Source organism: Onychostruthus taczanowskii, unplaced genomic scaffold (assembly GCF_017590055.1).
Source record: "Onychostruthus taczanowskii isolate IOZ18803 unplaced genomic scaffold, ASM1759005v1 scaffold307, whole genome shotgun sequence".
NCBI lineage: Eukaryota > Metazoa > Chordata > Aves > Passeriformes > Passeridae > Onychostruthus > Onychostruthus taczanowskii.
In genome coordinates, this window is record NW_024500428.1 from 6,858 (window position 1) to 33,830 (window position 26,973).

Consider the following 26,973-nt stretch of genomic DNA (forward strand, 5'->3'; position numbering starts at 1 on the left):
CAAGAGGACTGGGATCGGGAAAGGGATCCAGAGAAGGACTGGGATCAGGACTGGGATCCAGGGAGGGACTGGGATCAGGACTGGGATCAGGAATGGGATCCAGAGAGGGAATGGCAACTAGGAAAGGACTGGGATCCAGGGAGGGAATGGGATCCAGAGAGGGAATGGGAACTAGGAAAGGACTGGGATCCAGGACTGGAATCTGGGACCCAAGACTGGGATCTAGGGCAGATTTGGGATTCAGGCCTGGGATCGGGACTGGGATCCAGGGAAGGACAGAGGTCCTGGGAGGAAGGACAGAGGGTCGTGGAGGGACAGGCTGGGATCCTGGGGCTCCAGCTTCCCAGATTTTGGATTTTCCCTGGATACCCCCACCCCCTCTGGAATGGTTTTAATTAAAAGCCAAGCCCTTAACTCCGTAATTAAAAAAATTAGCAAAGAATCACATCAAGTATCCCCAAAAAAGGAACCAAATCCAGCTTTTTTCCCCTGAAAATTCTTGGAAAACCCAGCTCCAGGGCAGCCTCCCACCCTAGAAAAAATCCCTCTCTTCCCAAAAAACACCAAGGGTTAAACCTAAGGAACAAACAAGTTTGATTTTATTTACAGACTCCGTGAAGAAAATTTGTATTTCCAGAGTTTGGTTTTTTTTTTTTTTTTCCATTTTTAGGACAACAAAATCCAACCGAATTTTTCCAAAGCGTGGTGATGGAATTTTGTTGGATTTTTCCAAAGTGTGGCTTTGGAATTTTGGGTCTTCATCATCCCAAAGCACAGGAGGTGTTGGCAAAATCCCTGGGAAGGGAATAAATCCCCCCCTGGATCCGTCAAATCCTGGAATTCCCAACGGATCCAGGCCAGATCCGCCCATCCAGAGGCAAAACTGGAGGCACTGGTTCCCCAAATTCCCCAAAATCTCTTGGATTTGGGATTCCAAGATAAAATCAAGGAATAAAATCCCCCCCATCCTGGAGCAGCACAAGATCTGCCATTCCCAAAAATCCCCAAACTCCTTGGAATTGGAGTCCCTTGGGGGATTTTTGGGGCTGCTCCAAACCCTCCCCGTGTCCCCAGAAAAAAAGCTGGGAAAGCTTTTCCATGGGGGAAGGAGGAGCTGTGATTCCAAAAAAAAAAAAAAAAAGACGGATAATATCAGGAGAAAAAAGATGGATAATGAAGTTTGGGATAAGAATTCCCAGGAAATCTGCTGGGAAAAGTCCTCCTCAGTAGTAAGGTCGCCGTGGGTTGTTCTGTAGGGAGAAAAAAAAAAACAAAAAAAAAGGAAAAATCATCAGGATTGGGCATTTTATCCCAAAAATCAGCATCTGGATTCTCTGGGAAAGCCACTGGAATGTGACATTTTCCAGGTTTTTTTCCCCTCAAAATTAAAGGCAGCTTTTGGCTGGAAAGGGAAAAGGGAAAATCCAAGCTTGGTTTTGCTCCCTGGAAAATGTAATTCCAAAGAAATCATGGGATTCGTGGAGAAGCCTCCCCTGGCAGGGGATAAGGGGCCCTGGGGGTTTTTTTTGGGGGAAAAAAAAAAAAAAAAAAAAAGGAAAAATCATCAAGATTGGGCATTCTATCCCAAAAATCAGCATCTGGATTCTCTGGGAAAGCCACTGGAATGTGACATTTTCCAGGTTTTTTTCCCCTCAAAATTAAAGGCAGCTTTTGGCTGGAAAGGGAAAAGGGAAAATCCAAGCTTGGTTTTGCTCCCTGGAAAATGTAATTCCAAAGAAATCATGGGATTCGTGGAGAAGCCTCCCCTGGCAGGGGCTTAACTGGGATAAAGCTGGGAATGAAATTGGGATTTGAATGAAAAAAAAAGAAAAAAGGGAAGGAGAATTCTGCATCCAGGGAACTCTGGGAGGAAGATTTGGTTCAGCATGAGGAGAGGAATTCCATCCAAGAGGAATTTCCCAGCTGCCAACACTCCCAGAGCTACACCAGAGATTCCAGGGATTTGTCCCTGTGCCTGCCTGGGTTTGGGGCACTCCCAATTCCAGGGGATCCATCCCATTCCCATTCCAGGGGATCCGTCCCTGCCCCATTCCTGGGACTCTCCTTCATCACTGGCTCCATCCCATTCCCATACCAGGGGATTTGTCCCATTCCCATTCCAGGGGATCCATCCCATTCCCATTCCAGGGGATCCATCCCATTCCCATTCCAGGGGATCCATCCCATTCCCACTCCAGGGGATCCGTCCCATTCCCACTCCAGGGGATTTGTCCCATTCCCATTCCAGGGGATCCATCCCTGCCCCATTCCTGGGACTCTCCCTCATCACTGGCTCCATCCCATTCCCATTCCAGGGGATTTGTCCCATTCCAGGGGATCCATCCCTGCCCCACTCCAGGGGATCCGTCCCATTCCCATTCTAGGGGATCCGTCCCGGCCCCACTCCAGGGGATCCGTCCCATTCCCACTCCAGGGGATTTGTCCCATTCCAGGGGATCCATCCCTGCCCCATTCCTGGGACTCTCCCTCATCACTGGCTCCATCCCATTCCCATTCCCAACTCCACTCAGTCCATCCCATCCCATCCCATCCCATCCCATCCCATCCCATCCCATCCCATCCCATCCCCATTCCCATTCCCATTCCCACAATCCCAATTCAATCCCGTACCAGCGGGTTTGGCTGGAAGCGATACACCAGCATTAATCCCATCCCATTCCCGTTATCCCATTCCCATACCAGTCCCATTCCCACTATCCCAATCCCGGGATCCTATGCCAGGGGGTTGAGCTGGAAGCGGAATGCCAGCCCCTGTAGAAGGCCTCGTACTCACTGATCCCATCCCATTCCCATGATCCCAATCCTGCTATCCCATTCCCATTCCCGTTATCCCATTCCCGTACCAGCGGGTTGGGCCGGAAGCGGCAGGCCAGCACTGACCCCGTTATCCCGTTCCCGTTATCCCATTCCCGTTATCCCGTTCCCATTCCCGTTATCCCGTACCAGCGGGTTGGGCCGGAAGCGGCAGGCCAGCACTGACCCCGTTATCCCGTTCCCGTTATCCCATTCCCGTTATCCCGTTCCCAACACTCCCAGAGCTACACCAGAGATTCCAGGGATTTGTCCCTGTGCCTGCCTGGGTTTGGAGCACTCCCAATTCCAGGGGATCCATCCCATTCCCATTCCAGGGGATCCATCCCATTCCCACTCCAGGGGATCCGTCCCATTCCCACTCCAGGGGATTTGTCCCATTCCCATTCCAGGGGATCCATCCCATTCCCACTCCAGGGGATCCGTCCCATTCCCACTCCAGGGGATTTGTCCCATTCCCATTCCAGGGGATCCATCCCATTCCCACTCCAGGGGATCCATCCCATTCCCATTCCAGGGGATCCGTCCCTGCCCCATTCCTGGGACTCTCCCTCATCACTGGCTCCATCCCATTCCCATTCCCAACTCCACTCAGTCCATCCCATCCCATCCCATCCCATCCCATCCCATCCCATCCCATCCCATCCCATCCCATCCCATCCCATCCCATCCCATCCCATCCCATCCCATCCCATCCCATCCCCATTCCCATTCCCATTCCCACAATCCCAATTCAATCCCGTACCAGCGGGTTTGGCTGGAAGCGATACACCAGCATTAATCCCATCCCATTCCCGTTATCCCATTCCCATTCCCGTTATCCCATTCCCATACCAGTCCCATTCCCACTATCCCAATCCCGGGATCCTATGCCAGGGGGTTGAGCTGGAAGCGGAATGCCAGCCCCTGTAGAAGGCCTCGTACTCACTGATCCCATCCCATTCCCATGATCCCAATCCTGCTATCCCATTCCCATTCCCGTTATCCCATTCCCGTACCAGCGGGTTGGGCCGGAAGCGGTAGGCCAGCACTGACCCCATTCCCATGATCCCACTCCCAATCCCAATCCCGTTATCCTGTGATCCCATTCCCATGATCCCGTACCAGTGGGTTGAGCCAGAAGCGGTATCCCAGCACTGAACCCATTCCCGTTATCCTGTTATGCCATTCCCGTTATCCCGTTATCCCGTACCAGCGGGTTGGGCCGGAAGTGGCAGGCCAGCACCGACCCCGTTATCCCGTTATCCCGTACCAGCGGGTTGGGCCGGAAGTGGCAGGCCAGCACCGACCCCGTTATCCCGTTATCCCGTACCAGCGGGTTGGGCCGGAAGTGGCAGGCCAGCACCGACCCCGTTATCCCGTTATCCCGTACCAGCGGGTTGGGCCGGAAGTGGCAGGCCAGCACCGACCCCGTTATCCCGTTATCCCGTACCAGCGGGTTGGGCCGGAAGTGGCAGGCCAGCACCGACCCCGTTATCCCGTTATCCCGTACCAGCGGGTTGGGCCGGAAGTGGCAGGCCAGCACCGACCCCGTTATCCCGTTATCCCGTACCAGCGGGTTGGGCCGGAAGTGGCAGGCCAGCACCGACCCCGTTATCCCGTTATCCCGTACCAGCGGGTTGGGCCGGAAGTGGCAGGCCAGCACCGACCCCGTTATCCCGTTATCCCGTACCAGCGGGTTGGGCCGGAAGCGGTAGGCCAGCATCATGCGCTTGCGGAAGGCCTCGTACTCGTCGTCCTCCTTGGTCAGCTCCGCCGGGCGCTCGATCCCGAATCCCGCCCCGTCCATGGTCGTGGTGCCCCTGCCGGAAACGTGGGAATGGCGCTGCTCGGACACCCCCCGCCCCGGGAATTCCCATGGGAACTGTGCCCCTGGGACCCTCCTGGAGCCCCTTCCCCAATCCCCAGGGTGAGGGGCTGGATGGAAGCAGGGACTGGTTTCATTCCCTAAATTCCCAGGGACTGGATGGAAGCAGGGATTGGTTTCCTATCCCAAATTCCCAGGGTTCGGATGGAAGCAGGGATTGGTTTCATTCCCCAAATTCCCAGGGTTTGGATGGAAGCAGGGACTGGTTTCCTATCCCAAATTCCCAGGGTTTGGATGGAAGCAGGGATTGGTTTCCTATCCCAAATTCCCAGGGATTGGATGGAAGCAGGGATTGGTTTCCTATCCCAAATTCCCAGGGATTGGATGGAAGCAGGGATTGGTTTCCTATCCCACATTCCTGGGGTTTGGGGCTGGATGGAAGCAGGGATTGGTTTCATTTCTGAAATTCCCAGGGATTGGTTTCATTCCCCAAATTCCCAGGGTTTGGATGGAAGGAGGGACTGGTTTCCCATCCCAAATCCCAGGGTTTGGTGTTGCATGGAAGCAGGGATTGGTTTAATTTCATTTCCCAAATCCCAGGGTTTGGATGGAAGCAGGGATTGGTTTCATTTCTGAAATTCCCAGGGATTGGTTTCATTCCCCAAATTCCCAGGGTTTGGATGGAAGCAGGGACTGGTTTCCTATCCCAAATTCCCAGGGTTCGGATGGAAGCAGGGATTGGTTTCCTATCCCAAATTCCCAGGGTTCGGATGGAAGCAGGGATTGGTTTCCTATCCCAAATTCCTTGGGAATTTGGATGGAAGCAGGGATTGGTTTCCCACCCCAAATTCCTTGGGAATTTGGATGGAAGCAGGGATTGGTTTCCTATCCCAAATTCCCAGGGATTGGATGGAAGCAGGGATTGGTTTCCTATCCCAAATTCCCAGGGTTTGGTGTTGCATGGATTGGTTTAATTTCATTTCCCAAATCCCAGGGTTTGGATGGAAGCAGGGATTGGTTTCATTTCCAAACCCCTGGGAATTTGAATGGAAGCTGATCCACCTAAAGAAAACCTTTGGAATACCCAAAGTGGGATCAAATCCCAACATTTCTGGGCATGGAATGACCTCAAGACCCGTAGGATCACACAAAGCTCTGATCCTGGCTGGAATATCCTCCCTGGATGTGCTTCCCACTGTTTTTTTTAATAATTTCCATGATTTTATGACTCCAAGGAGAGCAAATATTCCCAGGATTTTCTGATTTTAAGGATTTAATCCTGGGAGAGGGGAGGTGCAGACAGGAATTCTTAGAGCTGCACTTCCCTATGGAAATTTGGGTTGGAAATTCAGGATTTGAGGGACTCGGCCAATTCCAGCTACAGCCACAAACCCAGGAGAAAACCCTCCCAAAAAAATCAGGAATTTTTTCCCGTGCTGAGTTTTCCATGCTCAGGTGAGAAATCCCAGCTTGGCTGTGATTCCAGCAGGAATTCCCAGAAGAAAAAGGAAGGAATAATCCATAGGAACACTCACTTGCTGACAGGGTTTTTAATTCCCTGCCCATCGGATCCCAATCCCTCTCCTTCCTTCCATCCCATTTTCATCAGCATTTGGTATCCGATGTTTTCCACCGTCAGCTTGAATTCCTTGTACTCGGAATAATCCGGCTCCCGGCCCTCCTGCAGTGGGAAAAAGCAGGAAAAAAACAGGGAAAAGGGGATTTTTTTATTCCATGGATCACAGGAAAAGGAGTTCTACCCCCCTCCAAACTGGGATTTTGGGAAAGAACTGCCAGGATTTCCTGGGATTCCAACAACAGCTCCGGAATTCCAGGTGCTCCCTGGATCCAGCCTCAGATCTGGTTCTTTCCTAAGGCTGAATCCCAGGGAACGTCTGGGAAACAGGGATGAGGCAGCTTCCAGGAATTCCAGGGTTTGGGAAGGACTGGAAGGTGCTGGAGTTGCACCATTCCCAAGATTCCCATTTTTTCACTGCTTGGTACCCACTGATCCCAAAGAGGAACCGAGAGGGAGGTTTGTCTGGAATTCCAGAAAAATCCCAAATTGTGGAATTCCAGAGTGGAAAGGGACCTTAAAGCCCATCCAGTCCCGTGGGCAGGGACACCTCCCATGATCCCAAGATGCTCCCAATATTCCTTGGACACTTCCAGGGATGGAGCAGCCACAGATCCTTTGGGAATTTTCCCAAATATTGCCCCATTTCCATGCTAACAGTGGGAATCTGATCCCTGATTTTCCCTGCAGGAATGGCTGCAGCAAGGAGAGCTGGAGGAATTCCCAGCTGTGGGATGAGTCTGCAGCATTCCCAGAATCCCAGAAATCCTCACCTTGAGTGCCTTGAAGGTCTCCATGAACTTTTCCAGCTCGTCGGGCGGGAGGAAATCCCCGATGAAATGTTTCCCTCGGCCCATCTGGGTCAGCTGCTCCGCCCACTCTGGAAAAGCAGGACAACACCCAGCTCATGGAAAATCCCCTGGGATTCCTGGAGCATCCCAGGCATGCACCAGATCCCCAGGCTGAGAAATCATGGAGAATCCCTCGGGATTTGTGCAGCATCCCAGGGATTTCAGGGGAGTTCTGGTGAAACCTCCCAGATTTCACCCCACTCTGGAAAACCATGGAGAGAACAAACCTCATGGAGAATCCCTTGGGATTTCAGGGGCATTTGGATTCCAGGAGGATTCTGGAGCACAAAATGTCCCAGGAATGCACAGCGAGGTGAAAAACCACGGAGCATCCCTTGGGATTTGTGGAGCATCCCAGGAGGGATTGTCCCTGCAGCTCCCAATCCATGAGGATAGGATGGGGTGGGACGGCCCCTGCAGCTCTCAATCCAGCAGGATAGGGATGGAATTCCTCTCCGGAATTCTCAACCCCACCCACCCTGGTGCTCCCTAGGGATGGAATTCCCAATCCCACCCACCCTGCTGCCCCCCAGGGATGGAATTTCCCCAGGAATGCTGATCCCACCCAGTGTCCTGTCCATCTCCATGCGGCGCAGGCGGTGCTCCCAGGTGCCCAGGATAGGGCGGAATTCTCCTTCTGGAATGCTGATCCCACCCATCCTGGTGCCCTCTAGGGATGGAATTCCCTCTGGAATTCCCAGTCCCACCCACCCTGTGTCTTGTCCATCTCCCCAGGGATGGAATTCCCACTGGAATGCTGATTTCACCCACTCTGGTGCTCCCTAGGGATGGAATTCCCCCTGGAATTCCCAGTCCCACCCACGCCGGTGCTCCCTAGGGATGCAACTCCCCCTCTGGCATGGTTTAGGATGGAATTCCCCCTGGAATGCTGATCCCAACCCGGGTCCTGTCCATCTCCACGCGGCGCAGGCGATACTCCCAGGTGCCCAGCTCACAGGACAGGGACAGAATTCCCCTCTGGAATTCCCAATCCCACCCACCCCGGTGCCCCCCATGGACGGAATTCCCAGCTGGAATTCCCAGTCCCACCCACCCCGGTGCCCCTCATGGACACCCACCCCGGGTCTTGTCCATCTCCATGCGGCGCAGGCGGTGCTCCCAGGTGCCCAGCTCGCTGTCCACCTCCTCGTCGCTGTCGTAGCCGTGCTGGTGCTGCTGCAGCGCGCGCTCCCACAGCAGCTGCATCTCCTGCATCGCCCGCTTGTGCTTCATGATCATGTCGTACATCTGCTGCATCTGCAACGACGGCAACGCCGGGTTGGGCCCGGCGGAAACGGGGTTCAGCCCAGGAAAAGGGGATTTGTACTGGGGAGAACGGGATCTGTCCGGGGGAGAACGGGATTCAGGATGGAAACAAGGGATTCAGGATGGGAAAATGGGATTTGTCCTGGGGAAAGTGGGATTTGTCCAGGGGAAAACGGGATTCAGCCCAGGAAAAATGGGATTTGTCCAGGGGAAAATGGAATTCAGCCTGGAGAAATGGAATTTGTCCTGGGGAAAAGGGGACTCAGGATGGAAAAAATGGGATTTGTCATGGGAAAACAGGATTTGTCCTGGGGAAAATGGGATTTGTATTGGGGAAAATGGGATTTGTCATTGGGAAAACCGGATTCAGGCCGGAAAAATGGGATTCAGGCTGGAAAAATGGGATTTGTCCTAGGAGAACGGGATTTGTCCTGGGAAAAACAGGATTCAGCCCAGAAAAAGGGGATTCAGCCCAGGAAAAACGGGATTTGTCCTGGGAAAACAGGATCTGTCCTGGGGAGAACAGGATTCAGGCTGGAAACAAGGGATTCAGGATGGGAAAACGGGATTTGTCCTGGGGAAAACGGGGTTCAGCCCCAGAAAAACGGGATCTGTACTGGGGAGAACGGGATCTGTCCGGGGGAGAACGGGATTCAGGCTGGAAAAATGGGATTTGTCCTGGGGAAAATGGGATTTGTATTGGGGAAAATGGGATTTGTCATTGGGAAAACCGGATTCAGGCCAGAAAAATGGGATTCAGGCTGGAAAAATGCGATTTGTCCAAGGAGAACGGGATTTGTCCTGGGAAAAACAGGATTCAGCCCAGAAAAAGGAGATTTGTCCTGGGGAGAACGGGATCTGTCCTGGGGAGAACGGGATTCAGGCTGGAAACAAGGGATTCAGGATGGGAAAATGGGATTTGTCCTGGGGAAAATGGAATTCAGCCTGGAGAAATGGAATTTGTCCTGGGGAAACAGGATTTGTCCTGGGAAAAATGGGATTTGTCCTGGGGAAAACAGGATTCAGACTGGAAAAAATGGATTTGTCCTTGGAAAAACGGGATTTGTCCTCGGAAAAATGAGATTCAGGTTGGGAAAATGGGATTCAGGCTGGAAAAGTGGGATTCAGGCTGGGAATGCCAGTGGAGCACAGCCCGTTCCACAAAAAATGGCTGCAAGCCCTAAAGAATCCCAAATCTCAGCCCCAAAAGGCAGGAGGACTGTGCCTGTGCTTCACGATCAAGTAGGAGATCTGCTGCCTCTGGGAATCATGGAAAAACGGGATTGAGCCTGGGAAAAATGGGATTTGTCCCAGGAAAAATGGGATTTGTCCCAGGAAAAATGGGATTTGTCCCAGGAAAGCTCCCGTGGGATTTTAGGGCTGGAAAGGTCCTTAATCCCAAACCCTCTGCTATTCCTGCTGATTCCAGCCCCATGCTTCTCCCAGGGATTCCATGATGGAAAACCTTTGTTATTCCCACAGGAGGGAATTCAGGGAGGGTTTTTGGGATTCACCTCCTGCTGCTCCTTCAGCTGCTTCTTCTGGGCCTCCGAGAGCTCCGTGACTCCCACCAGCCCCACGGGTTTGCCCTTCTCGTACCCCAGACCCTTCAGGTCCTGAACTGCAGGGAAAAAACAGGGAAAAACCTTTGGAAAAACCTGGGAGATGGGAAACATCTCAGGGAGGGAATGAAAGGGAATAAAAGGGTGGGAAAAGGAAAAAAAAATAAAAGGAATTCTGTTTGTAATTCCCGCAGAGCAAAGGGAAAATAAAACCACTGGGAAAAAAATGGGACTGACAGCAGAGAAAACTTGATCTGTGTCAATCTCAGGAAATAAAAAATGACTCTGGAGCCACGAAATTCCCAGGAAAACCCAATCCCACTCACCTGAGAGGGGAGAGGGAGAATCCAGCTGCTGCACCAGCTGGGGGAGGGGCAGTTCCACCTTTTCCTCCTCCGGCCCCCACCGGCTCTTCCTCTTCTTTTTGGTGCTGCCCGGAGCGGGATTCGGGCTCGCGGATGGATTCGGGGTCGCGGCAAGATTTGGGATTGCGGCTGGATTTGGAGTCACGGCGGGATTTGGGGTCACGGCTGGATTCGGGGTCGGGGCAGAAGTTGGGGCCAGCTGATCCGGAGGGGAGGTGGAGGATGAGGATGGGGCAGGAGAGGCCGAAGGAACGGGAAGAGCGGCGGGAACGACGGGAGAGGGAAGGGGAAGAGCCAGAGGGGGCGGGATGGGAACGGGGAGAGGGAGAGGGGAGGGAACGGGGAGAGGGGGGAAGCACAGAGGGGAGGGAGAAGCCTCGGGACTGCTTTTCCTTTTGAGGCCGGAATCTCCGGGAAAAGGGGAGCCCCCTGGAAAAGGGGAGTTCCCGGGAAAAGGGGAATTCCCGGGAAAAGGGGAGCCCCCGGGGGCAGCCCGGGCCCGGCGGAACTCCTCGAGCTTCTGGCGGTAGTAGCGGTGCCCTTTGCTGTGGGGCTCGTACAGGAACCTGTGAACAAGGGATCAGCTGGGGAATTCCTGCTGGGAATGCTCACAGCCTTCCCAGGGCATTGCCAGGGCATTCCCGGCTCTCCAGCCCCATTCAGAGCAGGGATCAGCTGGGGAATTCCTGCTGGGAATGCTCACAGCATTCCCAGGGCATTCCCAGGGCCTTCCCGGCTCTCCAGCCCTACTCAGAGCAGGGATTCAGCCATGGAATTCCTGCCTGGAATGCTTACAGCATTCCCAGGGCCTTCCCGGCTCTCCAGCTCCACTCAGAGCAGGGATTCAGCCGTGGAATTCCTGCCTGGAATGCTCACAGCATTCCCAGGGCATTCCCGGCTCTCCAGCCCCATTCAGAGCAGGGATCAGCTGGGGAATTCCTGCTGGGAATGCTCACAGCATTCCCAGGGCATTCCCAGGGCCTTCCCGGCTCTCCAGCCCTACTCAGAGCAGGAATTCAGCTGAGGAATTCCTGCCTGGAAAGCTCACAGCATTCCCAGGGCATTGCCAGGGCCTTCCCGGCTCTCCAGCTCCACTCAGAGCAGGGATTCAGCCGGGGAATTCCTGCCTGGAAAGCTCACAGCATTCCCAGGGCGTTCCCGGCTCTCCAGCCCTACTCAGAGCAGGAATTCAGCTGAGGAATTCCTGCCTGGAAAGCTCACAGCATTCCCAGGGCGTTCCCGGCTCTCCAGCCCTACTCAGAGCAGGAATTCAGCTGAGGAATTCCTGCCTGGAAAGCTCACAGCATTCCCAGGGCGTTCCCGGCTCTCCAGCCCTACTCAGAGCAGGAATTCAGCTGGGGAATTCCTGCTGGGAATGCTCAGAGCATTCCCAGGGCATTCCCAGCTCTCCAGCCCCACTCAGAGCAGGGATTCAGCCGTGGAATTCCTGCCTGGAATGCTCACAGCATTCCCAGGGCGTTCCCAGGGCCTTCCCGGCTCTCCAGCCCTACTCAGAGCAGGGATTCAGCTGAGGAATTCCTGCCTGGAATGCTCACAGCATTCCCAGGGCATTCCCAGGGCCTTTCCGGCTCTCCAGCCCTACTCAGAGCAGGGATTCAGCTGAGGAATTCCTGCTGGGAATGCTCACCGCATTCCCAGGGCATTCCCGGCTCTCCAGCTCCACTCAGAGCAGGGATTCAGCTGGGGAATTCCTGCCTGGAATGCTCACAGCACGCCCAGAACATTCCCAGGGCATTCCTGGCTCTCCAGCCCTACTCAGAGCAAGGATTCAGCCGTGGAATTCCTGCTGGGAATGCCCAAAGCACACCCAGAACATTCCTAGAGTATTCCTGGGGCATTCCCGGCTCTCCAGCCCTACTCAGAACTCTAATCCAGCCATGGAATTCCTGCCTGGAATGCCCAGAGCATTCCCAGAGCATTCCCAGCTCTTCAGCCAGTCTCAGAGCTGGGATGCAGCACAGTTTCCTCAGGAATTTTCCTTCCTGCAATGCTCAGAACATTCCCAGCTCTCCATGGCTGGGATCCAGCAGAGTTTCCTTGGGAATTTTCCTTCCTGCAGTTCCCAGAACATTCCCAGCTCTCCATGGCTGGCATCCATCTCAGTTTCCTCAGGAATTTTCCTTCCTGCAATGCTCAGAACATTCCCAGCTCTCCAGGGCTGGGATCCAGCCATGGACTTTTCTTTCCTGGAATGCCCAGAACATTCCCAGATCTCCTAGGCTAGGACCCAGCAGAGTTTTCTCAGGAATTTTCCTTCCTGCAATTCCCAGAGCATTCCCAGCTCTCCAGGGCTGGGATGCAGCACAGGATTTTTCCCTCCTGCAATTCCCAGAGCATTCCCAGCTCTCCAGCACCATCCCGTGTATTCCTGCAGCCAGTGCAGCCTCCACTGGGATCAGGGAACACAATTCCATAAAGGAAGAACAGCCCCAAAAATCAGGAATGCGCTGATTCCTCAGCACCCCAAACCTGAGCACCTCAATTCTCGCTGCTCCAAAACCCCATCCTAGAAATTCCCAGGACTTTCACTGGGAATTCTCTGGAAAAAAGCCCCAAAAATCAGGAATTCCCACATCTAAAGGCAGGGTTCTCCCTGTTGCTGTGCAGGGCAAAGTTCCCACCTCAGCCCCCCAAACCTGAGCACCTCAACTCTCGCTGCTCCAAAACCCCAACCCAAGAATTCCCAGGACTTTCCCTGTGAATTCCCTGGAAAACAGCCCCCAAAAATCAGGAATTTCCACATCTAAAGGCAGGGTTCTCCCTGTTGCTGTGCAGGGCAAAGTTCCCACCTCAGCCCCCCAAACCTGAGCACCTCAACTCTCGCTGCTCTAAATCTTCAACCCAAGAATTCCCAGGACTTTCCATGTGAATTCCCTGGAAAAAAAGCCCCCAAAAATCAGGAATTGTGCCCACCTCAAGGCAGGGTTCTCCCTGTTGTTCTGCAGGGCAAAGTTCCCACCTCAGTCCCCCAAACTTGGGCCCCTCAAGTCTCGCTGCTCCAAAACCCCAATGTCCTCCTAAACTCAGGATTCCCAGGACCTTCCCAGAGAATTTAATGGGAATTCCCTGGAAAAAAAGCCCCCAGAAATCAGGAATTCCCACATCTAAAGGCAGGGATCTCACTGTTGTTCTACAGGGCAAAGCTCCCACCTCAGCCCCCCAAACCTGAGCACCTCAACTCTCGCTGCTCCAAAACTTCAACCCAAGAATTCCCAGGTCTTTCCCTGTGAATTCCCTGGGGAAAAAAAAGCCCCAAAAATCAGGAATGTCCACATCTAAAGGCAGGGATCTCACTGTTGTTCTACAGGGCAAAGTTCCCACCTCAGCCCCCCAAACTTGGGCCCCTCAAGTCTCGCTGCCCCAAAACTCCAATGTCCTCCTAAACTCAGGATTCCCAGGACTTTCCCTGGGAATTCCCTGGAAAAAAAGCCTCAGAAATCAGGAATTTTGCCCACCTGAAGGCAGGAATCTCCCTGTTGCTCTGCAGGGCAAAGTTCCCACCTCAGCCCCCCAAACCTGAGCACCTCAACTCTCGCTGCTCCAAACCTTCAACCCAAGAATTCCCAGGACTTTCCCTGTGAATTCCCAGGAAAAAAAGCCCCAAAAATCAGGAATTGTGCCCACCTGAAGGCAGGGTTCTCCCTGTTGTTCTGCAGGGCAATGGCCTCCACCTCGGGCCCCCCTGCAGCCACGAACTGCGCCAGCTTCTCGGCCGAGTTCCGCGTCTCCTGGTCGGCTGGGGGGGAAACTTTAGGCAGGGATTAGTCCTGGGCCCAGCTCACCCCAGCCCAGCCTAACCCGGCCTAAGGACCCCAGAGAGGCCTAAAGTCGGCTTTAAAGGGGAGAATTGGTACCAACGAAGAGTTCAAATGCATAAAATATCAGTTTAAATCTGAGTTTGGGGGCAGGGGTGGGGCCTAAGGCCTCCAATGAGGCTTAAAGGGGGAGAATTGGTACCAACGAAGAGTTCAAATGCATAAAATATCAGTTTAAATCTGAGTTTGGGGGCAGGGGTGGGGCCTAAGGACACCAATGAGGCTTAAAGCCGGGTTTAAAGGGGGAGAATTGGTACAAAGGAAGAGTTAAAACCAGTAAATATCAGTTTAAAACTGAGTTTGGGAGCAGGGGTGGGGCCTAAGGACTCCAATGAGGCTTAAAGGGGGAGAACTGGTACAAAGGAAGAGTTAAAATGCATAAAATATCAGTTTAAATCTGAGTTTGGGAGCAGGGGTGGGGCCTAAGGACCCCAGAGAGGCCTAAAGCCAGGTTTAAAGGGGGAGAATTGGTACAAAGGAATGGCTGAGTGGCACAAAAACTTCGTTTTAAACCCAGGTTTGGGAGCAGGGACAGAACCTAAGGATCCCATGAGCAGAGTTACGTCAAAAGCCAGGTTTAAAGTGGGAAAATTGGTAAAATTAAAGCACAAAAACCTCAGCTTAGACCCGAGTTTGGGGAGCAGGGACAGGGCCTAACCCAGCCTAAGGGCCCCAAGAGCAGGATTAGGCCAAGTGTTGGGTTTAAAGTGGAAGAATTGGCACAAAGGAAGAGCTGAAAGCACAAAAACTTCAGCTTGGGCCTGACTTTGGGGAGCAGGGATGGGAGAGATAAGAGCTAAGGCAGCTTTGGGCTCCCAAATCCCAAATTTTCCATGTGCCAGGAGCTTTTCTCTAGGATTAAACCACTTGGAATTAAGCCTAGTTAAAGGTTTTGTGATTTCCCCCTCTATCAGGCACTTTTCCATAGGATTAAATACCTGGAATTATCCCCAATTAAAAATTTTGGATTTTTCCCTTGTGCCAGGCATTTTTCCATAGGATTACACCACCCAGGATTATCCATAATTCAATATTTTGTCCCTGAATTACCCAGGAACAAAAGGAAATCCTTTGGAAAATTCCAAATTCCCTACAAACCCACTCACTCCTCCTCTCACTCCACCCCCTGGAGGCTGTTTCAGGGGAAATTCCCTGCGGAAAATCCCAAATCTCACCTGGAAAAGGGTGGATACTCCAATCAAATCCAACAAAAAATGAGAGAAAAAAAATCCCCTTTTCCTAAATTTTTTTTTAAATTATTTTGGAATATTTCTAACAACTACAAGGAAAATCCCATCCAAAAATCCCAGGAATATTTTGGGAATCCACATTTTTTGGCACCAGGATTTGATTCTCCTTCCAGTTGGGAATTTTCTTTCCAGGCAGCCAAATTTCCACCCCAGTCCCAAATCAATCCCAAATTTCCTGTGCTGTTGCCATTCCCCAGGTTTTAGTGGGAATTACCTTTTTGGGAAGAGGCTGCCTGGGAATTTTGATTTTCTTTCCTTATTTCTGCCACTTTCTTCCTGTAGTAAAGGAATTCTCTGCTGTTCTTATCATGCAAAGAAAAGGGAAAAAAGAGAGGAATAATTATCTAAATATTGATATTTTGGGATAGAAACAGCTTCAATTGCCACATGGGAAAACGAAGGAATTACTCAGAATGCACCTAAAACATGGAATTAGATTCTGGGCTTTAAATCCAAGGATTTGCATCCAAATTTTTGCTGATTGAAGGGAAATTAAGGAGGAATCCTCTGCCCATCAGTGCTGGGATTAAAAAAAGTTTCCCCCCTTAAATCCAAACTTTTCCCCCCCTTCATACCCAAACTTTTTCTCCCTCAAATTCCAAATTTTCTCCCCTCAGGGAAGAACACTGAACCCAAACTTTCCCCCCTCAAATCCAAACATTTTCTCCCTCAAATTCCAAACTTTCCCCCTCAAATCCAAACATTTTTCCCCCTCAAATTTCAAACATTTTTTCCCTCAAATTCCGAATTTTTCCCCTCAAATTCCAAACTTTCTCCCCCTCAAATCCAAACGTTTTCTCCCTCAAATTCCAGATCTTCCCCCCTCAAATCCAAAGATTTTTTTCCTCTCAAATTCCAAACTTTCCCCCCTCAAATCCAAACGTTTTCTCCCTCAAATTCCAAATCTTCTCCCCTTAAATCCAAACATTTTTTCCTCTCAAATTCCAAACTTTCCCCCCTCAAATCCATACGTTTTCTCCCTCATATTCCAAACTTTACCCCCTCAAATCCGAACATTTTCTCCCTCAAATTCCAAATCTTCCCCCCTCAAATCCAAAAGTGTTCTCCCTCAAACTCCAAATTTCCCCCTTCAAATCCAAACATTTTCTCCCTCAAATTCCAAATCTCTCCCCTCAAATCCAAACATTTTCTCCCTCAAATTCCAAATTTTCCCCCTCAAATTCCAAACTTTCCCCCCTCAAATTCCAAACGTTTTCTCCCTCAAATTCCAAACGTTTTCTCCCTCAAATTCCAAACGTTTTCTCCCTCAAATTCCAAACGTTTTCTCCCTCAAATTCCAAACGTTTTCTCCCTCAAATTCCAAACGTTTTCTCCCTCAAATTCCAAATTTCCCCCCTCAAATTCCAAACATATTTTCCTCTCAAATTCCAAACTCCCCCCCTCAAATCCCAAATTCCCCCCCCCAAAATCCCAATTTTCCCTCTCCAGGAAGAGCACCAACCCCACACCTCACCCCCTCACAGGGACCACCACCCCCAGCCCCCTTCCTGCCCTTTCCCCCCTCCCAGGGCAGCATTCCCTGGGGATAAAACCCTCCCCAAACTCACGAAAAAGCGGGATTGTCCTTGTAGTCCTCCATGGCGACCTTCTCGAGCTCGGGGCCGCCCTCAGCCACGAACCTGGCCAGCTTTTCCACCACCTGCCGCGTCTCCGAGTCCTCTGGGGGCAAAACTTTAAGGAGGCTGTCAGTACTTGGGGTTCAAGGGCCCCCACAACGGGAAACAGGGAATTACTGCTGGGATTCACGGAGCAGGCACACGGCAATGTGGGAAGAGAGAGGATGAAACGGGGCAGGCGGTTGTAGAAAGGTGTTCACAGCACAATTCCTGAATTCCTGCAGCTCCCCCGGGGGTTCCTACGGGGAAAATCTAAAGTTTGGGGTGGGAGGAGGTTAAAGCTCATCCCATTCCCGCTTTTTTTCTGGTAGCCCAAACTTTCCTTGGATGCTTTCGCAGCTTCTCTGGGAATTCCAGCCCATTCCAGCCAGGAATTCCCTCCCAAAATCCCACCTACATCCACCCTCCCTCAGAGTCTGAAGCCATTCCCTGGGTGTCCTGGAATTCCATCCCTTATCCCAAATTCTCTGCAGCTCTCCTGGAGCCCTTTTAGGCTCTGAGGTCTCCAGGGAATTTCCCTTCTCCAAGCTTTTCATGACCACTCCCAGGGATCCAGGGGAAACCACAGCTTCTCTGGGAATTCCAGCCCATTCCAGCCAGGAATTCCCTCCCAAAATCCCACCTAAATCCACCCTCCCTCAGTTTGAAGCCATTCCCTGGCTCCTGGAATTCCCTTATCCCAAATTCTCAGCAGCTCTTCTGGAGTTAATGCTGGGACTTTCCCTTCTCCAACCTTTCCATGACCACTGCCAGGGATCCAGGGGCAGCCACAACTTCTCTGGGAATTCCAGCCAGGAATTCCTTCCCAAAATCCCACCCAAATTCCCCTTTCTCAGTTTAAATCCATTCCCTGGGTCCTGGGATTCCCATCCCAAATCCATTCCCTGGGTCCTGGGATTCCCATCCCAAATCCATCCCCCATGTCCTGGGATTCCCATCCCAAATCCATTCCTGGGGTCCTGGGATTCCATCCCAAATGCATTCCCTGAGTCCTGTCCCTCCATCCCTTGTCCCAAATGCCTCTCCAGCTCTCCTGGAGCCCCTTTAGGCTCTGGAAGCAGCTCCAAGCTTTTCCTGGAGCCTTCCCTTCTCCCACGTTCCTAGGACATTCCAGGGACTGGGAATCCACCAGCCCATCCCAGTTTGGAGGTTCCAACTGCACCCAGCTCATCCCAGCTTTAACTGTGGCACAAGTGGCTCCCACTGGATTTGTTCCCTACAAATCCCATCATGGAAAGAGCAGGAATTGGGTTTTAACCCAGATTCCAGCTGCCAAGCCATTCCCAGAACATTCCCAGAACTGCATGGCTGGAGCACCAGCTCCCAAAACCCTGGAATTTGGCTTCTGTAGCCAGGAATTCCCACAGGGATCACGGAGTGGGAATAAACCCAGCGATTTTGGGAATTTTGGGAAGCCAGAGCAGAGCCACCCACGCTGATCCAAGGGGAGCAGCCCCAAAATCCTGAAATTCAGGCAAACCCACCTCAGCTCTCCGCATCTTTCCCAGCACATTTCACACTCAAATCCTGAATTCCCAGGATTGTGCTGGTACAAATCCCGGCAGAAAGGGCTCCATGGGATTTTGGGGACGGATAAATGAAGCCACAAAGGCGAGTGTGACTCGCTGAGCTCCTTTTATCCATTAAAACCCACCCGTGAAATTCCCATTCTGAGGCAAATCTGCCTCGGGGCTTCCTGGCCTGGATTATCCCAAAAACCCAGGATAATTCCTGCCACATCCTTGTTTTTCCAGGCATTCAGGACCTACAGGTGAGATTTTTTACCTGGATTTTGGATTTTACCTGGGCACAATTCCATGCTGGATGAGTTGTTTGTTTTATTTATCCACACACAGATTTTCTCTGCATATTCCCAACTAATTTCTCCTTTTCCAGCACTTAAACCCCCAAAAATCCCATTTTAATGACAGGAACCAGGATTTCCTGGAGAGCCCAGCACTTGGCACAACATTCCAAAGGTGCAAATCAGAATTGGAGGGAATCATGTCCCAAACTGATCCCCTATCCTAGGAGGGAATCCTGGCCCTCCCTGACCCCTATCCCAGGATAAATTCACCCAACTTCCCACTGGGTCTGAGGGAATTCTATCCCAAACTGATCCCTGTCCCAGGATCTGAACTCCTCTCCCAGGACCTGAATCCCACCCCATTCCCTAGGGAGCCTGAGGGAATTCTATTCTAAACTGATCCCAGTTCCAGGATCTGAATCCCATCCCATTCCCTGGGGAGCCTAGAGGAATCCTACCCCCACTGAACCCCTACCCCAGGATCTGAATCCCACCCCATTCCCTAGGGGGACTGAAGGAATCCTAATCCCAAATCTGAGGCCCACCCTGGGCCTGAGGGAATTCTATCCCAAACTGATCCCTGTACCAGGACCTGAATCCCACCCCATTCCCTAGGGGGACTGAGGGAATTCTATCCCAAACTGATCCCTATCCCACGGTCTGAATCCCACCCCATTCCCCACTGGACTTGAGGGAATCCTATCCCAAACTGATCCCAGTTCCAGGATCTGAATCCCACCCCATTCCCCACTGAGCCTGAGCAAATCCTATCCCAATTTGATCCCGATCCCAGGATCTGAATCCCATCCCATTCCCTGGGGGAGCTGAGGGAATCCTGCCCCCACTGAACCCCCTATCCCCGGGTCTGAATCCCACTCCATTCCCCACTGAGCCTGACGGAATTCTATTCCAAACTGATCCCACTTCCAGGACCTGAACCCCATCCCATTCCCTGGGGAATCCTGTCCCCACTGAGCCCCTACCCCAGGACCTGAATCCCACCCCATTCCCCACTGGGCCTGAAGGAATCCTATCCCAAATTGATCTCTATCCCAGGATCTGAATCCCACCCCATTCCCTAGGGGGACTGAAGGAATCCTAATCCCAAATCTGAGGCCCACCCTGGGCCTGAGGGAATTCTATTCCAAATTGATTCCTATCCCAGGATCTGAATCCCACCCCATTCCCCAGTGGGACTGAAGGAATCCTATCCTAAATTGATCCCTATCCCAGGATCTGAATCCCATCACATTCCCCAGTGGGACTGAAGGAATCCTATCCCAAATCTGAGGCCCACCCTGGGCCTGAGGGAATTCTATTCCAAATTGATTCCTATCCCAGGATCTGAATCCCACCCCTTTCCCCACTGGGCCTGAGGGAATCCTATCACAAACTGATCCCTATCCCAGGATTTGAATCCCACCCCATTCCCCACTGGGCCTGAGGGAATCCTATCCCAAACTGATCCTTGTTCCAGGATTTGAATCCCACCCCATTCCCCACTGGGCCTGAGGGAATCCTACCCCAAACTGATCCCTATCCCAGGATCTGCACCCCACCCCATTCCCTGGGGAGCCTACAGGCATCCTGCCCCCACTGAACCCCTCTCCCAGGATGAGCATTCCCAGCTCCAGCCCCGGGGCTGCCACTGACCTTTGATCTCCAACCACTGCTCGTAGTCCTCCTCGTCGTCCTCGTCGGGGCCCTGGAAGACGCTGAGGCGGCTGAGGACGGGGCTGGCTTTGGGCTGCGCGAGGCTGCGGGCCTGCAGCATCCGGCTCAGGGCCTGCCCCGGCCGCTTCCCCAGCAGCGCCGGCTTCTTCCCGGGGTTCGGGGCATTCCCGGGGTGCCTGGGGGCACTCGGGGCAATTTCTGTGGAGAAAATGGGGGAAATTATTCTTGGGAGTTCTGGGTTTGTGTGGGAAAGGCTCCAGGCCTGCTCCAGCTGCTTCTTCCTGGGGTTCGGGGCGTTCCCGGGGTGCCTGGGGGCACTCGGGGCAATTTCTGTGGAGAAAATGGGGGAAATTATTCTTGGGAGTTCAGGGTTTGAGGTGGGAGAGGCTCCAGGCCTGCCCTAGCTGCTTCTTTCCGGAGTTAGGGGCATTTGGGGCACTTTCTGTGGAGAAAATGGGGGAAATTATTCTTGGGAGTTCTGGGTTTGTGTGGGAAAGGCTCCAGGCCTGTCCCTGCTGCTTCTTCCCGGAGTTAGGGGGATTTGGGGCACTTTCTGTGGAGAAAATGGGGGAAATTATTCTTGGGAATTCTGGGTTTGGGGTGGGAGAGGCTCCAGGCCTGCCCCCACTGCTTCTTCCCGGAGTTAGGGGCACTTGGGGCACTTTCTGTGGAGAAAATGGGGGAAATTATTCTTGGGAATTCTGGGTTTGGGGTGGGAGAGGCTCCAGGCCTGCCCCCACTGCTTCTTCCTGGAGTTAGAGGGATTTGGGGCATTTTCTGTGGAGAAAATGGGGGAAATTATTCTTGGGAATTCTGGGTTTGGGGTGGGAGAGGCTCTAGGCCTGCTCCAGCTGCTTCTTCCCAGGGTTTGGGGCATTCCCGGGGTTGTTGGGGGGATCTGGGGCAATTTCTGAGGGGAGAATAAAGAGGAAATTATTCCTGGAAGTCCCAGGTTTGGGGTGGGAAAGGCTCCAAGCCTGGAGCATCTGGCTCAGGGCCTGCTTTGGCTGTTTCTTTCCGGAATTTGGAGCTGGGGCATCCCTGGAGTTGCTGGGATTTGGGGCAGTTTCTGAGAGGAGAATGAAGAGTTCCTGGGAATTCTGGGTTTGAGCTGGGCTGCTCCTGGAATTGTAAGGGGGATTTAGGGCATTTTCTGAAGAGAGAAGGAAGGGAAATTCCTCCTGGGAATCCTGGGTTTGGGTTGGGAGAGGCTACAGGCCTGCCCCAGCCGCTCCTTCCCCAGGTTTGGAGCTGGCGCATTCCCAGAATTTTTTGGGGGGATTTGGGGCAGTTTCTGAGGGGAGAATGAAGGGGACAGAGTTCCTGGGAACCCCAGGTTTGGGTTGGGAAAGGAAGGACCTACCAGCATTGGATTTTTCCCTCTGGAGCTTCAGGAATTGCTGCAGGAAGCTCCCGTCGTTCACGAACTTGTTGGACACGGAGGCCTCGCTCTCGGAGCCGTCGTCGCTGAGCGGGGACAGCAAAACAGGAGCTGGAATTTGGGAGCTTCCCTGCCCTTCCCATGCGGGATTTGGGGCAGGAAAAACTCCTGGAACTGGTCATTTTCCTCACCTACCACCGAATTCCCAGGAAAATCCCAAATCTCCTTCCTCCTCCATTAAAATTGGGATTTTCCTCCCCTTGCTCCACCAAAAATGGGATTTTTGCTCCCTAATCCTCACAACTGGGATTTTCCTCCTTCTGCTCCACTCAAACTGGGATTTTCCTCCTTCTGCTCCATTAAAAATGGGATTTTCCTCCCTCTGCTCCACCAAAACTTGGATTTTCTTCCCCTTACCCCACTAAAACTGGGATTTTCCTCCCCTTGCTCCACCAAAAACGTGATTTTTGCTCCCTAATCGACCCAAACCGTGATTTTCCTCCTTCTGCTTCATTAAAACAAGGATTTTCCTTCCTTGCTCCACCAAAAATGGGATTTTCCTCCCCTTACTCCACTAAAACTGGGATTTTCCTCCCTCGGCTCCATTAAAACTGGGATTTTTGCTCCCTAATCGACCCAAACCGTGATTTTCCTCCTTCTGCTTCATTAAAACAAGGATTTTCCTTCCTTGCTCCACCAAAAATGGGATTTTCCTCCCCTTACTCCACTAAAACTGGGATTTTCCTCCCTCGGCTCCATTAAAACTGGGATTTTTGCTCCCTAATCGACCCAAACCGTGATTTTCCTCCTTCTGCTTCATTAAAACAAGGATTTTCCCTCTTTGCTCCACCAAAAATGGGATTTTTGCTTCCTAATTCTCAAAACTGGGATCTTCCCCCTTCTGCTCCATTAGAACTGGGATTTTCCTCCCCTTACTCCATTAAAACTGGAATTTTCCTCCCTCTGCTCCACCAAAAATGGGATTTTCCTCCCCTTGCTCCACCAAAACTGGGATTTTCCTCCCCTTGCTCCACCAAAAATGGGATTTTCCTCCCCTTGCTCCACCAAAACTGGGATTTTTGCTCCCTAATCCTCACAACTGGAATTTTCCTCCCTCAGCTCCCCTTCCCGGGGTTCCCACGTACTCTCCGAGCAGCGGGAGCTGCGGGATGCTGAGGGAATTCTGCCGCGCCTGCTGCTCCAGCCGGGCCTCGATTTCCCGTTTTTTCTGGGCGATCAGCTCCTCCTGCTGCAGGATGTTCACGCTGGTCTTGGCTGACTTGGACTGGGACACGCCAAACCACCGGCTCGCCTTCCCTGAGGGAAAAGGGCGGGAATCAGCGCGGGAATTGCCCGGAATCAGGGGCAAGTTCTCTGAGGGAAAAGACGGAAAATAGTCTGGGAGTCGTCTGGAATCAGAGGTGTGTTCCCTGAGGGAAAAAGTGGGAATTAATTTGGGAATTGTCTGGAATCAGGGGCCCATTCCATGAGGGAAAAAGCGGGAATTAACTCGGGAATTGTCCGGAATCAGGGGCAAGTTCTCTGAGGGAAAAGACGGAAAATAGTCTGGGAGTCGTCTGGAATCAGAGGTGTGTTCCCTGAGGGAAAAAGTGGGAATTAATTTGGGAATTGTCTGGAATCAGGGGCCCATTCCATGAGGGAAAAAGCGGGAATTAACTCGGGAATTGTCCGGAATCAGGGATGCATTCCCTGAGGGAAAAGAGTGGGAATTAGCCTGGGAAATGTCCGGAATAAGGGGCGCACTCCCTGAGGGAAAAGGCGGGAATTAACTCGGGAATTGTCCGGAATGGGATTTTCCTCCCCTTGCTCCACCAAAACTGGGATTTTCCTCCCCTTGCTCCACCAAAACTGGGATTTTCCTCCCCTTGCTCCACCAAAACTGGGATTTTCCTCCCCTTGCTCCACCAAAAATGGGATTTTCCTCCCCTTGCTCCACCAAAACTGGGATTTTTGCTCCCTAATCCTCACAACTGGAATTTTCCTCCCTCAGCTCCCCTTCCCGGGGTTCCCACGTACTCTCCGAGCAGCGGGAGCTGCGGGATGCTGAGGGAATTCTGCCGCGCCTGCTGCTCCAGCCGGGCCTCGATTTCCCGTTTTTTCTGGGCGATCAGCTCCTCCTGCTGCAGGATGTTCACGCTGGTCTTGGCTGACTTGGACTGGGACACGCCAAACCACCGGCTCGCCTTCCCTGAGGGAAAAGGGCGGGAATCAGCGCGGGAATTGCCCGGAATCAGGGGCAAGTTCTCTGAGGGAAAAGACGGAAAATAGTCTGGGAGTCGTCTGGAATCAGAGGTGTGTTCCCTGAGGGAAAAAGTGGGAATTAATTTGGGAATTGTCTGGAATCAGGGGCCCATTCCATGAGGGAAAAAGCGGGAATTAACTCGGGAATTGTCTGGAATCAGGGGCCTGACGGAAAAGGCAGGAATTAGCCTGGGGAATGTCCGGAAGGAGGGGTGCACTCCCTGATGGAAAAGGCGGGAATTAACTCAGGAATTGGTCGGAATATGGGGCCCATTCCGTGAGGGAAAAAGCGGGAATTAACTCGGGAATTGTCCGGAATCAGGGATGCATTCCCTGAGGGAAAAGAGTGGGAATTAGCCTGGGAAATGTCCGGAATAAGGGGCGCACTCCCTGAGGGAAAAGGCGGGAATTAACTCGGGAATTGTCCGTTCTGGGCGATCAGCTCCTCCTGCTGCAGGATGTTCACGCTGGTCTTGGCTGACTTGGACTGGGACACGCCAAACCACCGGCTCGCCTTCCCTGAGGGAAAAGGGCGGGAATCAGCGCGGGAATTGCCCGGAATCAGGGGCAAGTTCTCTGAGGGAAAAGACGGAAAACAGTCTGGGAGTCGTCTGGAATCAGGGGTGCGTTCCCTGAGGGAAAAGGTGGGAATTAATTTGGGAATTGTCCGGAATCAGGGGCGCATTCCGTGAGGGAAAAGGCGGGAATTAACTCGGGAATTGTCCGAGTATGGGGCCCACTCCGTGAGGGAAAAAGCGGGAATTAACTCGGGAATTGTCTGGAATCAGGGGCCTGACGGAAAAGGCAGGAATTAGCCTGGGGAATGTCCGGAAGGAGGGGTGCACTCCCTGATGGAAAAGGCGGGAATTAACTCAGGAATTGGTCGGAATATGGGGCCCATTCCGTGAGGGAAAAAGCGGGAATTAACTCGGGAATTGTCCGGAATCAGGGATGCATTCCCTGAGGGAAAAGAGTGGGAATTAGCCTGGGAAATGTCCGGAATAAGGGGCGCACTCCCTGAGGGAAAAGGCGGGAATTAACTCGGGAATTGTCCGGAATCCGGGATGCATTCCCTGAAGGAAAAGAGTGGGAATTAGCCTGGGAAATGTCCGGAATGAGGGGCACAGTCCCTGAGGGAAAAGGCGGGAATTAACTCGGGAATTGTCCGGAATATGGGGCCCATTCCGTCAGGGACAAAGCGGGAATTAACTCGGGAATTGTCCGGAGTATGGGGCCCATTCCGTGAGGGAAAAAGTGGGAGTTAACTCGGGAATTGTCCAGAATCAGGGGCAACCTGAGGGGAAGAAAGCGGGATTTTTTCTCTGAGGGGAACAAAGCGGGATTCAACACAGGTCATCCCAAACTAAGAGGCTCAATCCCTGAGGGAAAAAGGCGGGAATGAACAGGGACCAGCCCGAATCCAGGGACACATTCCATGCAGGAAAAGGACTGAGTTAGCATGGGGACCATCCTGAATCCAGGCTCACCTTCCCTGAGGGAAAAGGCGGGATTTAGCCTGGGAATTGTCTGGAATGAGGGCACATTCCCTGAGGGGAAAGGGCAGGATTTAACAGGGATCATCCCAAATCAAGGCTCAAATTCCCTGAGGAAAAAAGGCAGGATTAGGGTAGGGACCATAGAGAATTCAGCTTCCCTGAGGGAAAAGGAGGGAATTAATGGAAAGACCATCCCAAACCAAGGCTGGTCTTCCCTGTGGAAAGAGGAGGAATGAACAGGGACCATCCCGAATCAAGGGACACCTTTCCTGAAGGAAAAAGGTGGGATTTAACAAGAGTCATCCCGACACAAGGCTCGCTCTCCCTGTGGGAAAAGGGAAGGAATAAACTGTGGGATCATCCCGAACTCAATTTTCCTATAGGAAAAAAAAAATAAAAGGAGATAAAAACCAACAGTGGGGTTTCCACGAACCACCAGCTCAGCTTTCCTACGGGAAAAGAGAGAGGGAATGAACAGTTGGGTTTCCTGTGGGAAAAGGAGAGGAAAAATCACCAGCGGAGCCTCTCCGAAGCACCGGCTTGGCTTCCCTGGGGAAAAAGAAAAGGAAAAATAACGGGGAGACCACCCCGGACCTCAGGCTCGGTTTTCCTGTGGGAAAACGAGGGAATTAACAGAGGAGCCATCCCGAACCAGCAGCCCGGCTCCCCTAGGGGAAAACGAGCCGGGAATGAACGCGGGGATCCATCCCAAACTCCCGGCTCGGCTCCGCTGTGGGAAAAAAGGAGGGAATTTAACGGGGGGGCTTCCACAGCACCCGAGTCTGCCGGCACACCCCCACCCCCGGGCGCACACCCCCACCCCCGGCTCCCGGAGCCCCGGGGCTGGTGGGGCCGAGCCGGGGGATGGCAGCGAGGCGGGAAGAGCCAGGCAGAGCACCGGGAGGAGCGGGGCAGAGCCGGGAGCGCCGGGAGCCGCCCGGGCCGGGCCGTACCTGGCGCATCCCTGTGGTTGTCCATTTTGGAGCCCCCGTCCCAGCATGCCCCGCGCCGGGCGCGCCGCGCCGGGGGCCGCGGCATTGCAAGTGCCCCTGGGAGATGTAGTCCCTCAAGGTGCCATCCCTCAGCTCTCCCCGCTCCTCCCGCCGCATCGAGCTCCTCTCACGGGGCGGCCGAACCACCCCGCTCTGGCGGCTCCGCCGCTACGGTCATTCCCCGGTTCGCCCCGCATCTGATCGGTGAGAAAGGGCAGACTACAACTCCCACTTCCCCTCCGCGTCTGAGGCGCTCGAACTACAACTCCCGTCGTGCCCCGCGCCTCGCGGCGGTGTTGTCGGCGGCCCCAAGATGGCGGCGGTGGCGGCGGGCGCGGCGGCCCCTCAGCAGCCGCCGCCGCCTCAGCAGCCGCCGCAG

The 26,973-nt window shown here is 52.9% G+C and overlaps 1 protein-coding gene across 1 annotated transcript; it reads right to left on the minus strand.

Annotated features, from left to right (window-relative positions):
* Window positions 1-626: 626 nt before the first annotated feature.
* SUGP1 (SURP and G-patch domain containing 1) lies at window positions 627-24,380 on the minus strand. Its single transcript, XM_041409683.1, has 16 exons — window positions 24,377-24,380; window positions 23,882-24,053; window positions 23,355-23,386; window positions 22,990-23,161; window positions 21,827-21,930; window positions 20,443-20,661; window positions 16,913-17,037; window positions 15,560-15,662; window positions 13,905-14,028; window positions 10,221-10,825; window positions 9,847-9,953; window positions 8,146-8,323; window positions 6,989-7,095; window positions 6,175-6,320; window positions 4,505-4,634; window positions 627-1,250 (listed from the first exon to the last, which is right to left on the minus strand). Exons 1-16 carry the CDS (start codon window positions 24,378-24,380, stop codon window positions 1,224-1,226), a joined length of 2,355 nt encoding a protein of 784 aa, XP_041265617.1. The 3' UTR covers window positions 627-1,223.
* Between the last annotated feature and the right edge of the window lie 2,593 nt (window positions 24,381-26,973).

What these genes read in the sequence shown, in the direction of transcription:
- SUGP1 (XM_041409683.1), bottom strand. An exon ending in TGATTCCGGACAATTCCCGA is followed by an intron (nt 23,162 to 23,354) that starts GTTAATTCCCGC and finishes CTTTTCCCTCAG; the next exon opens with GGAAGGCGAGCCGGTGGTTT. An exon ending in TTCTCCCTCTCCCCTCTCAG is followed by an intron (nt 9,954 to 10,220) that starts GTGAGTGGGATT and finishes TTTTCCCTGCAG; the next exon opens with TTCAGGACCTGAAGGGTCTG.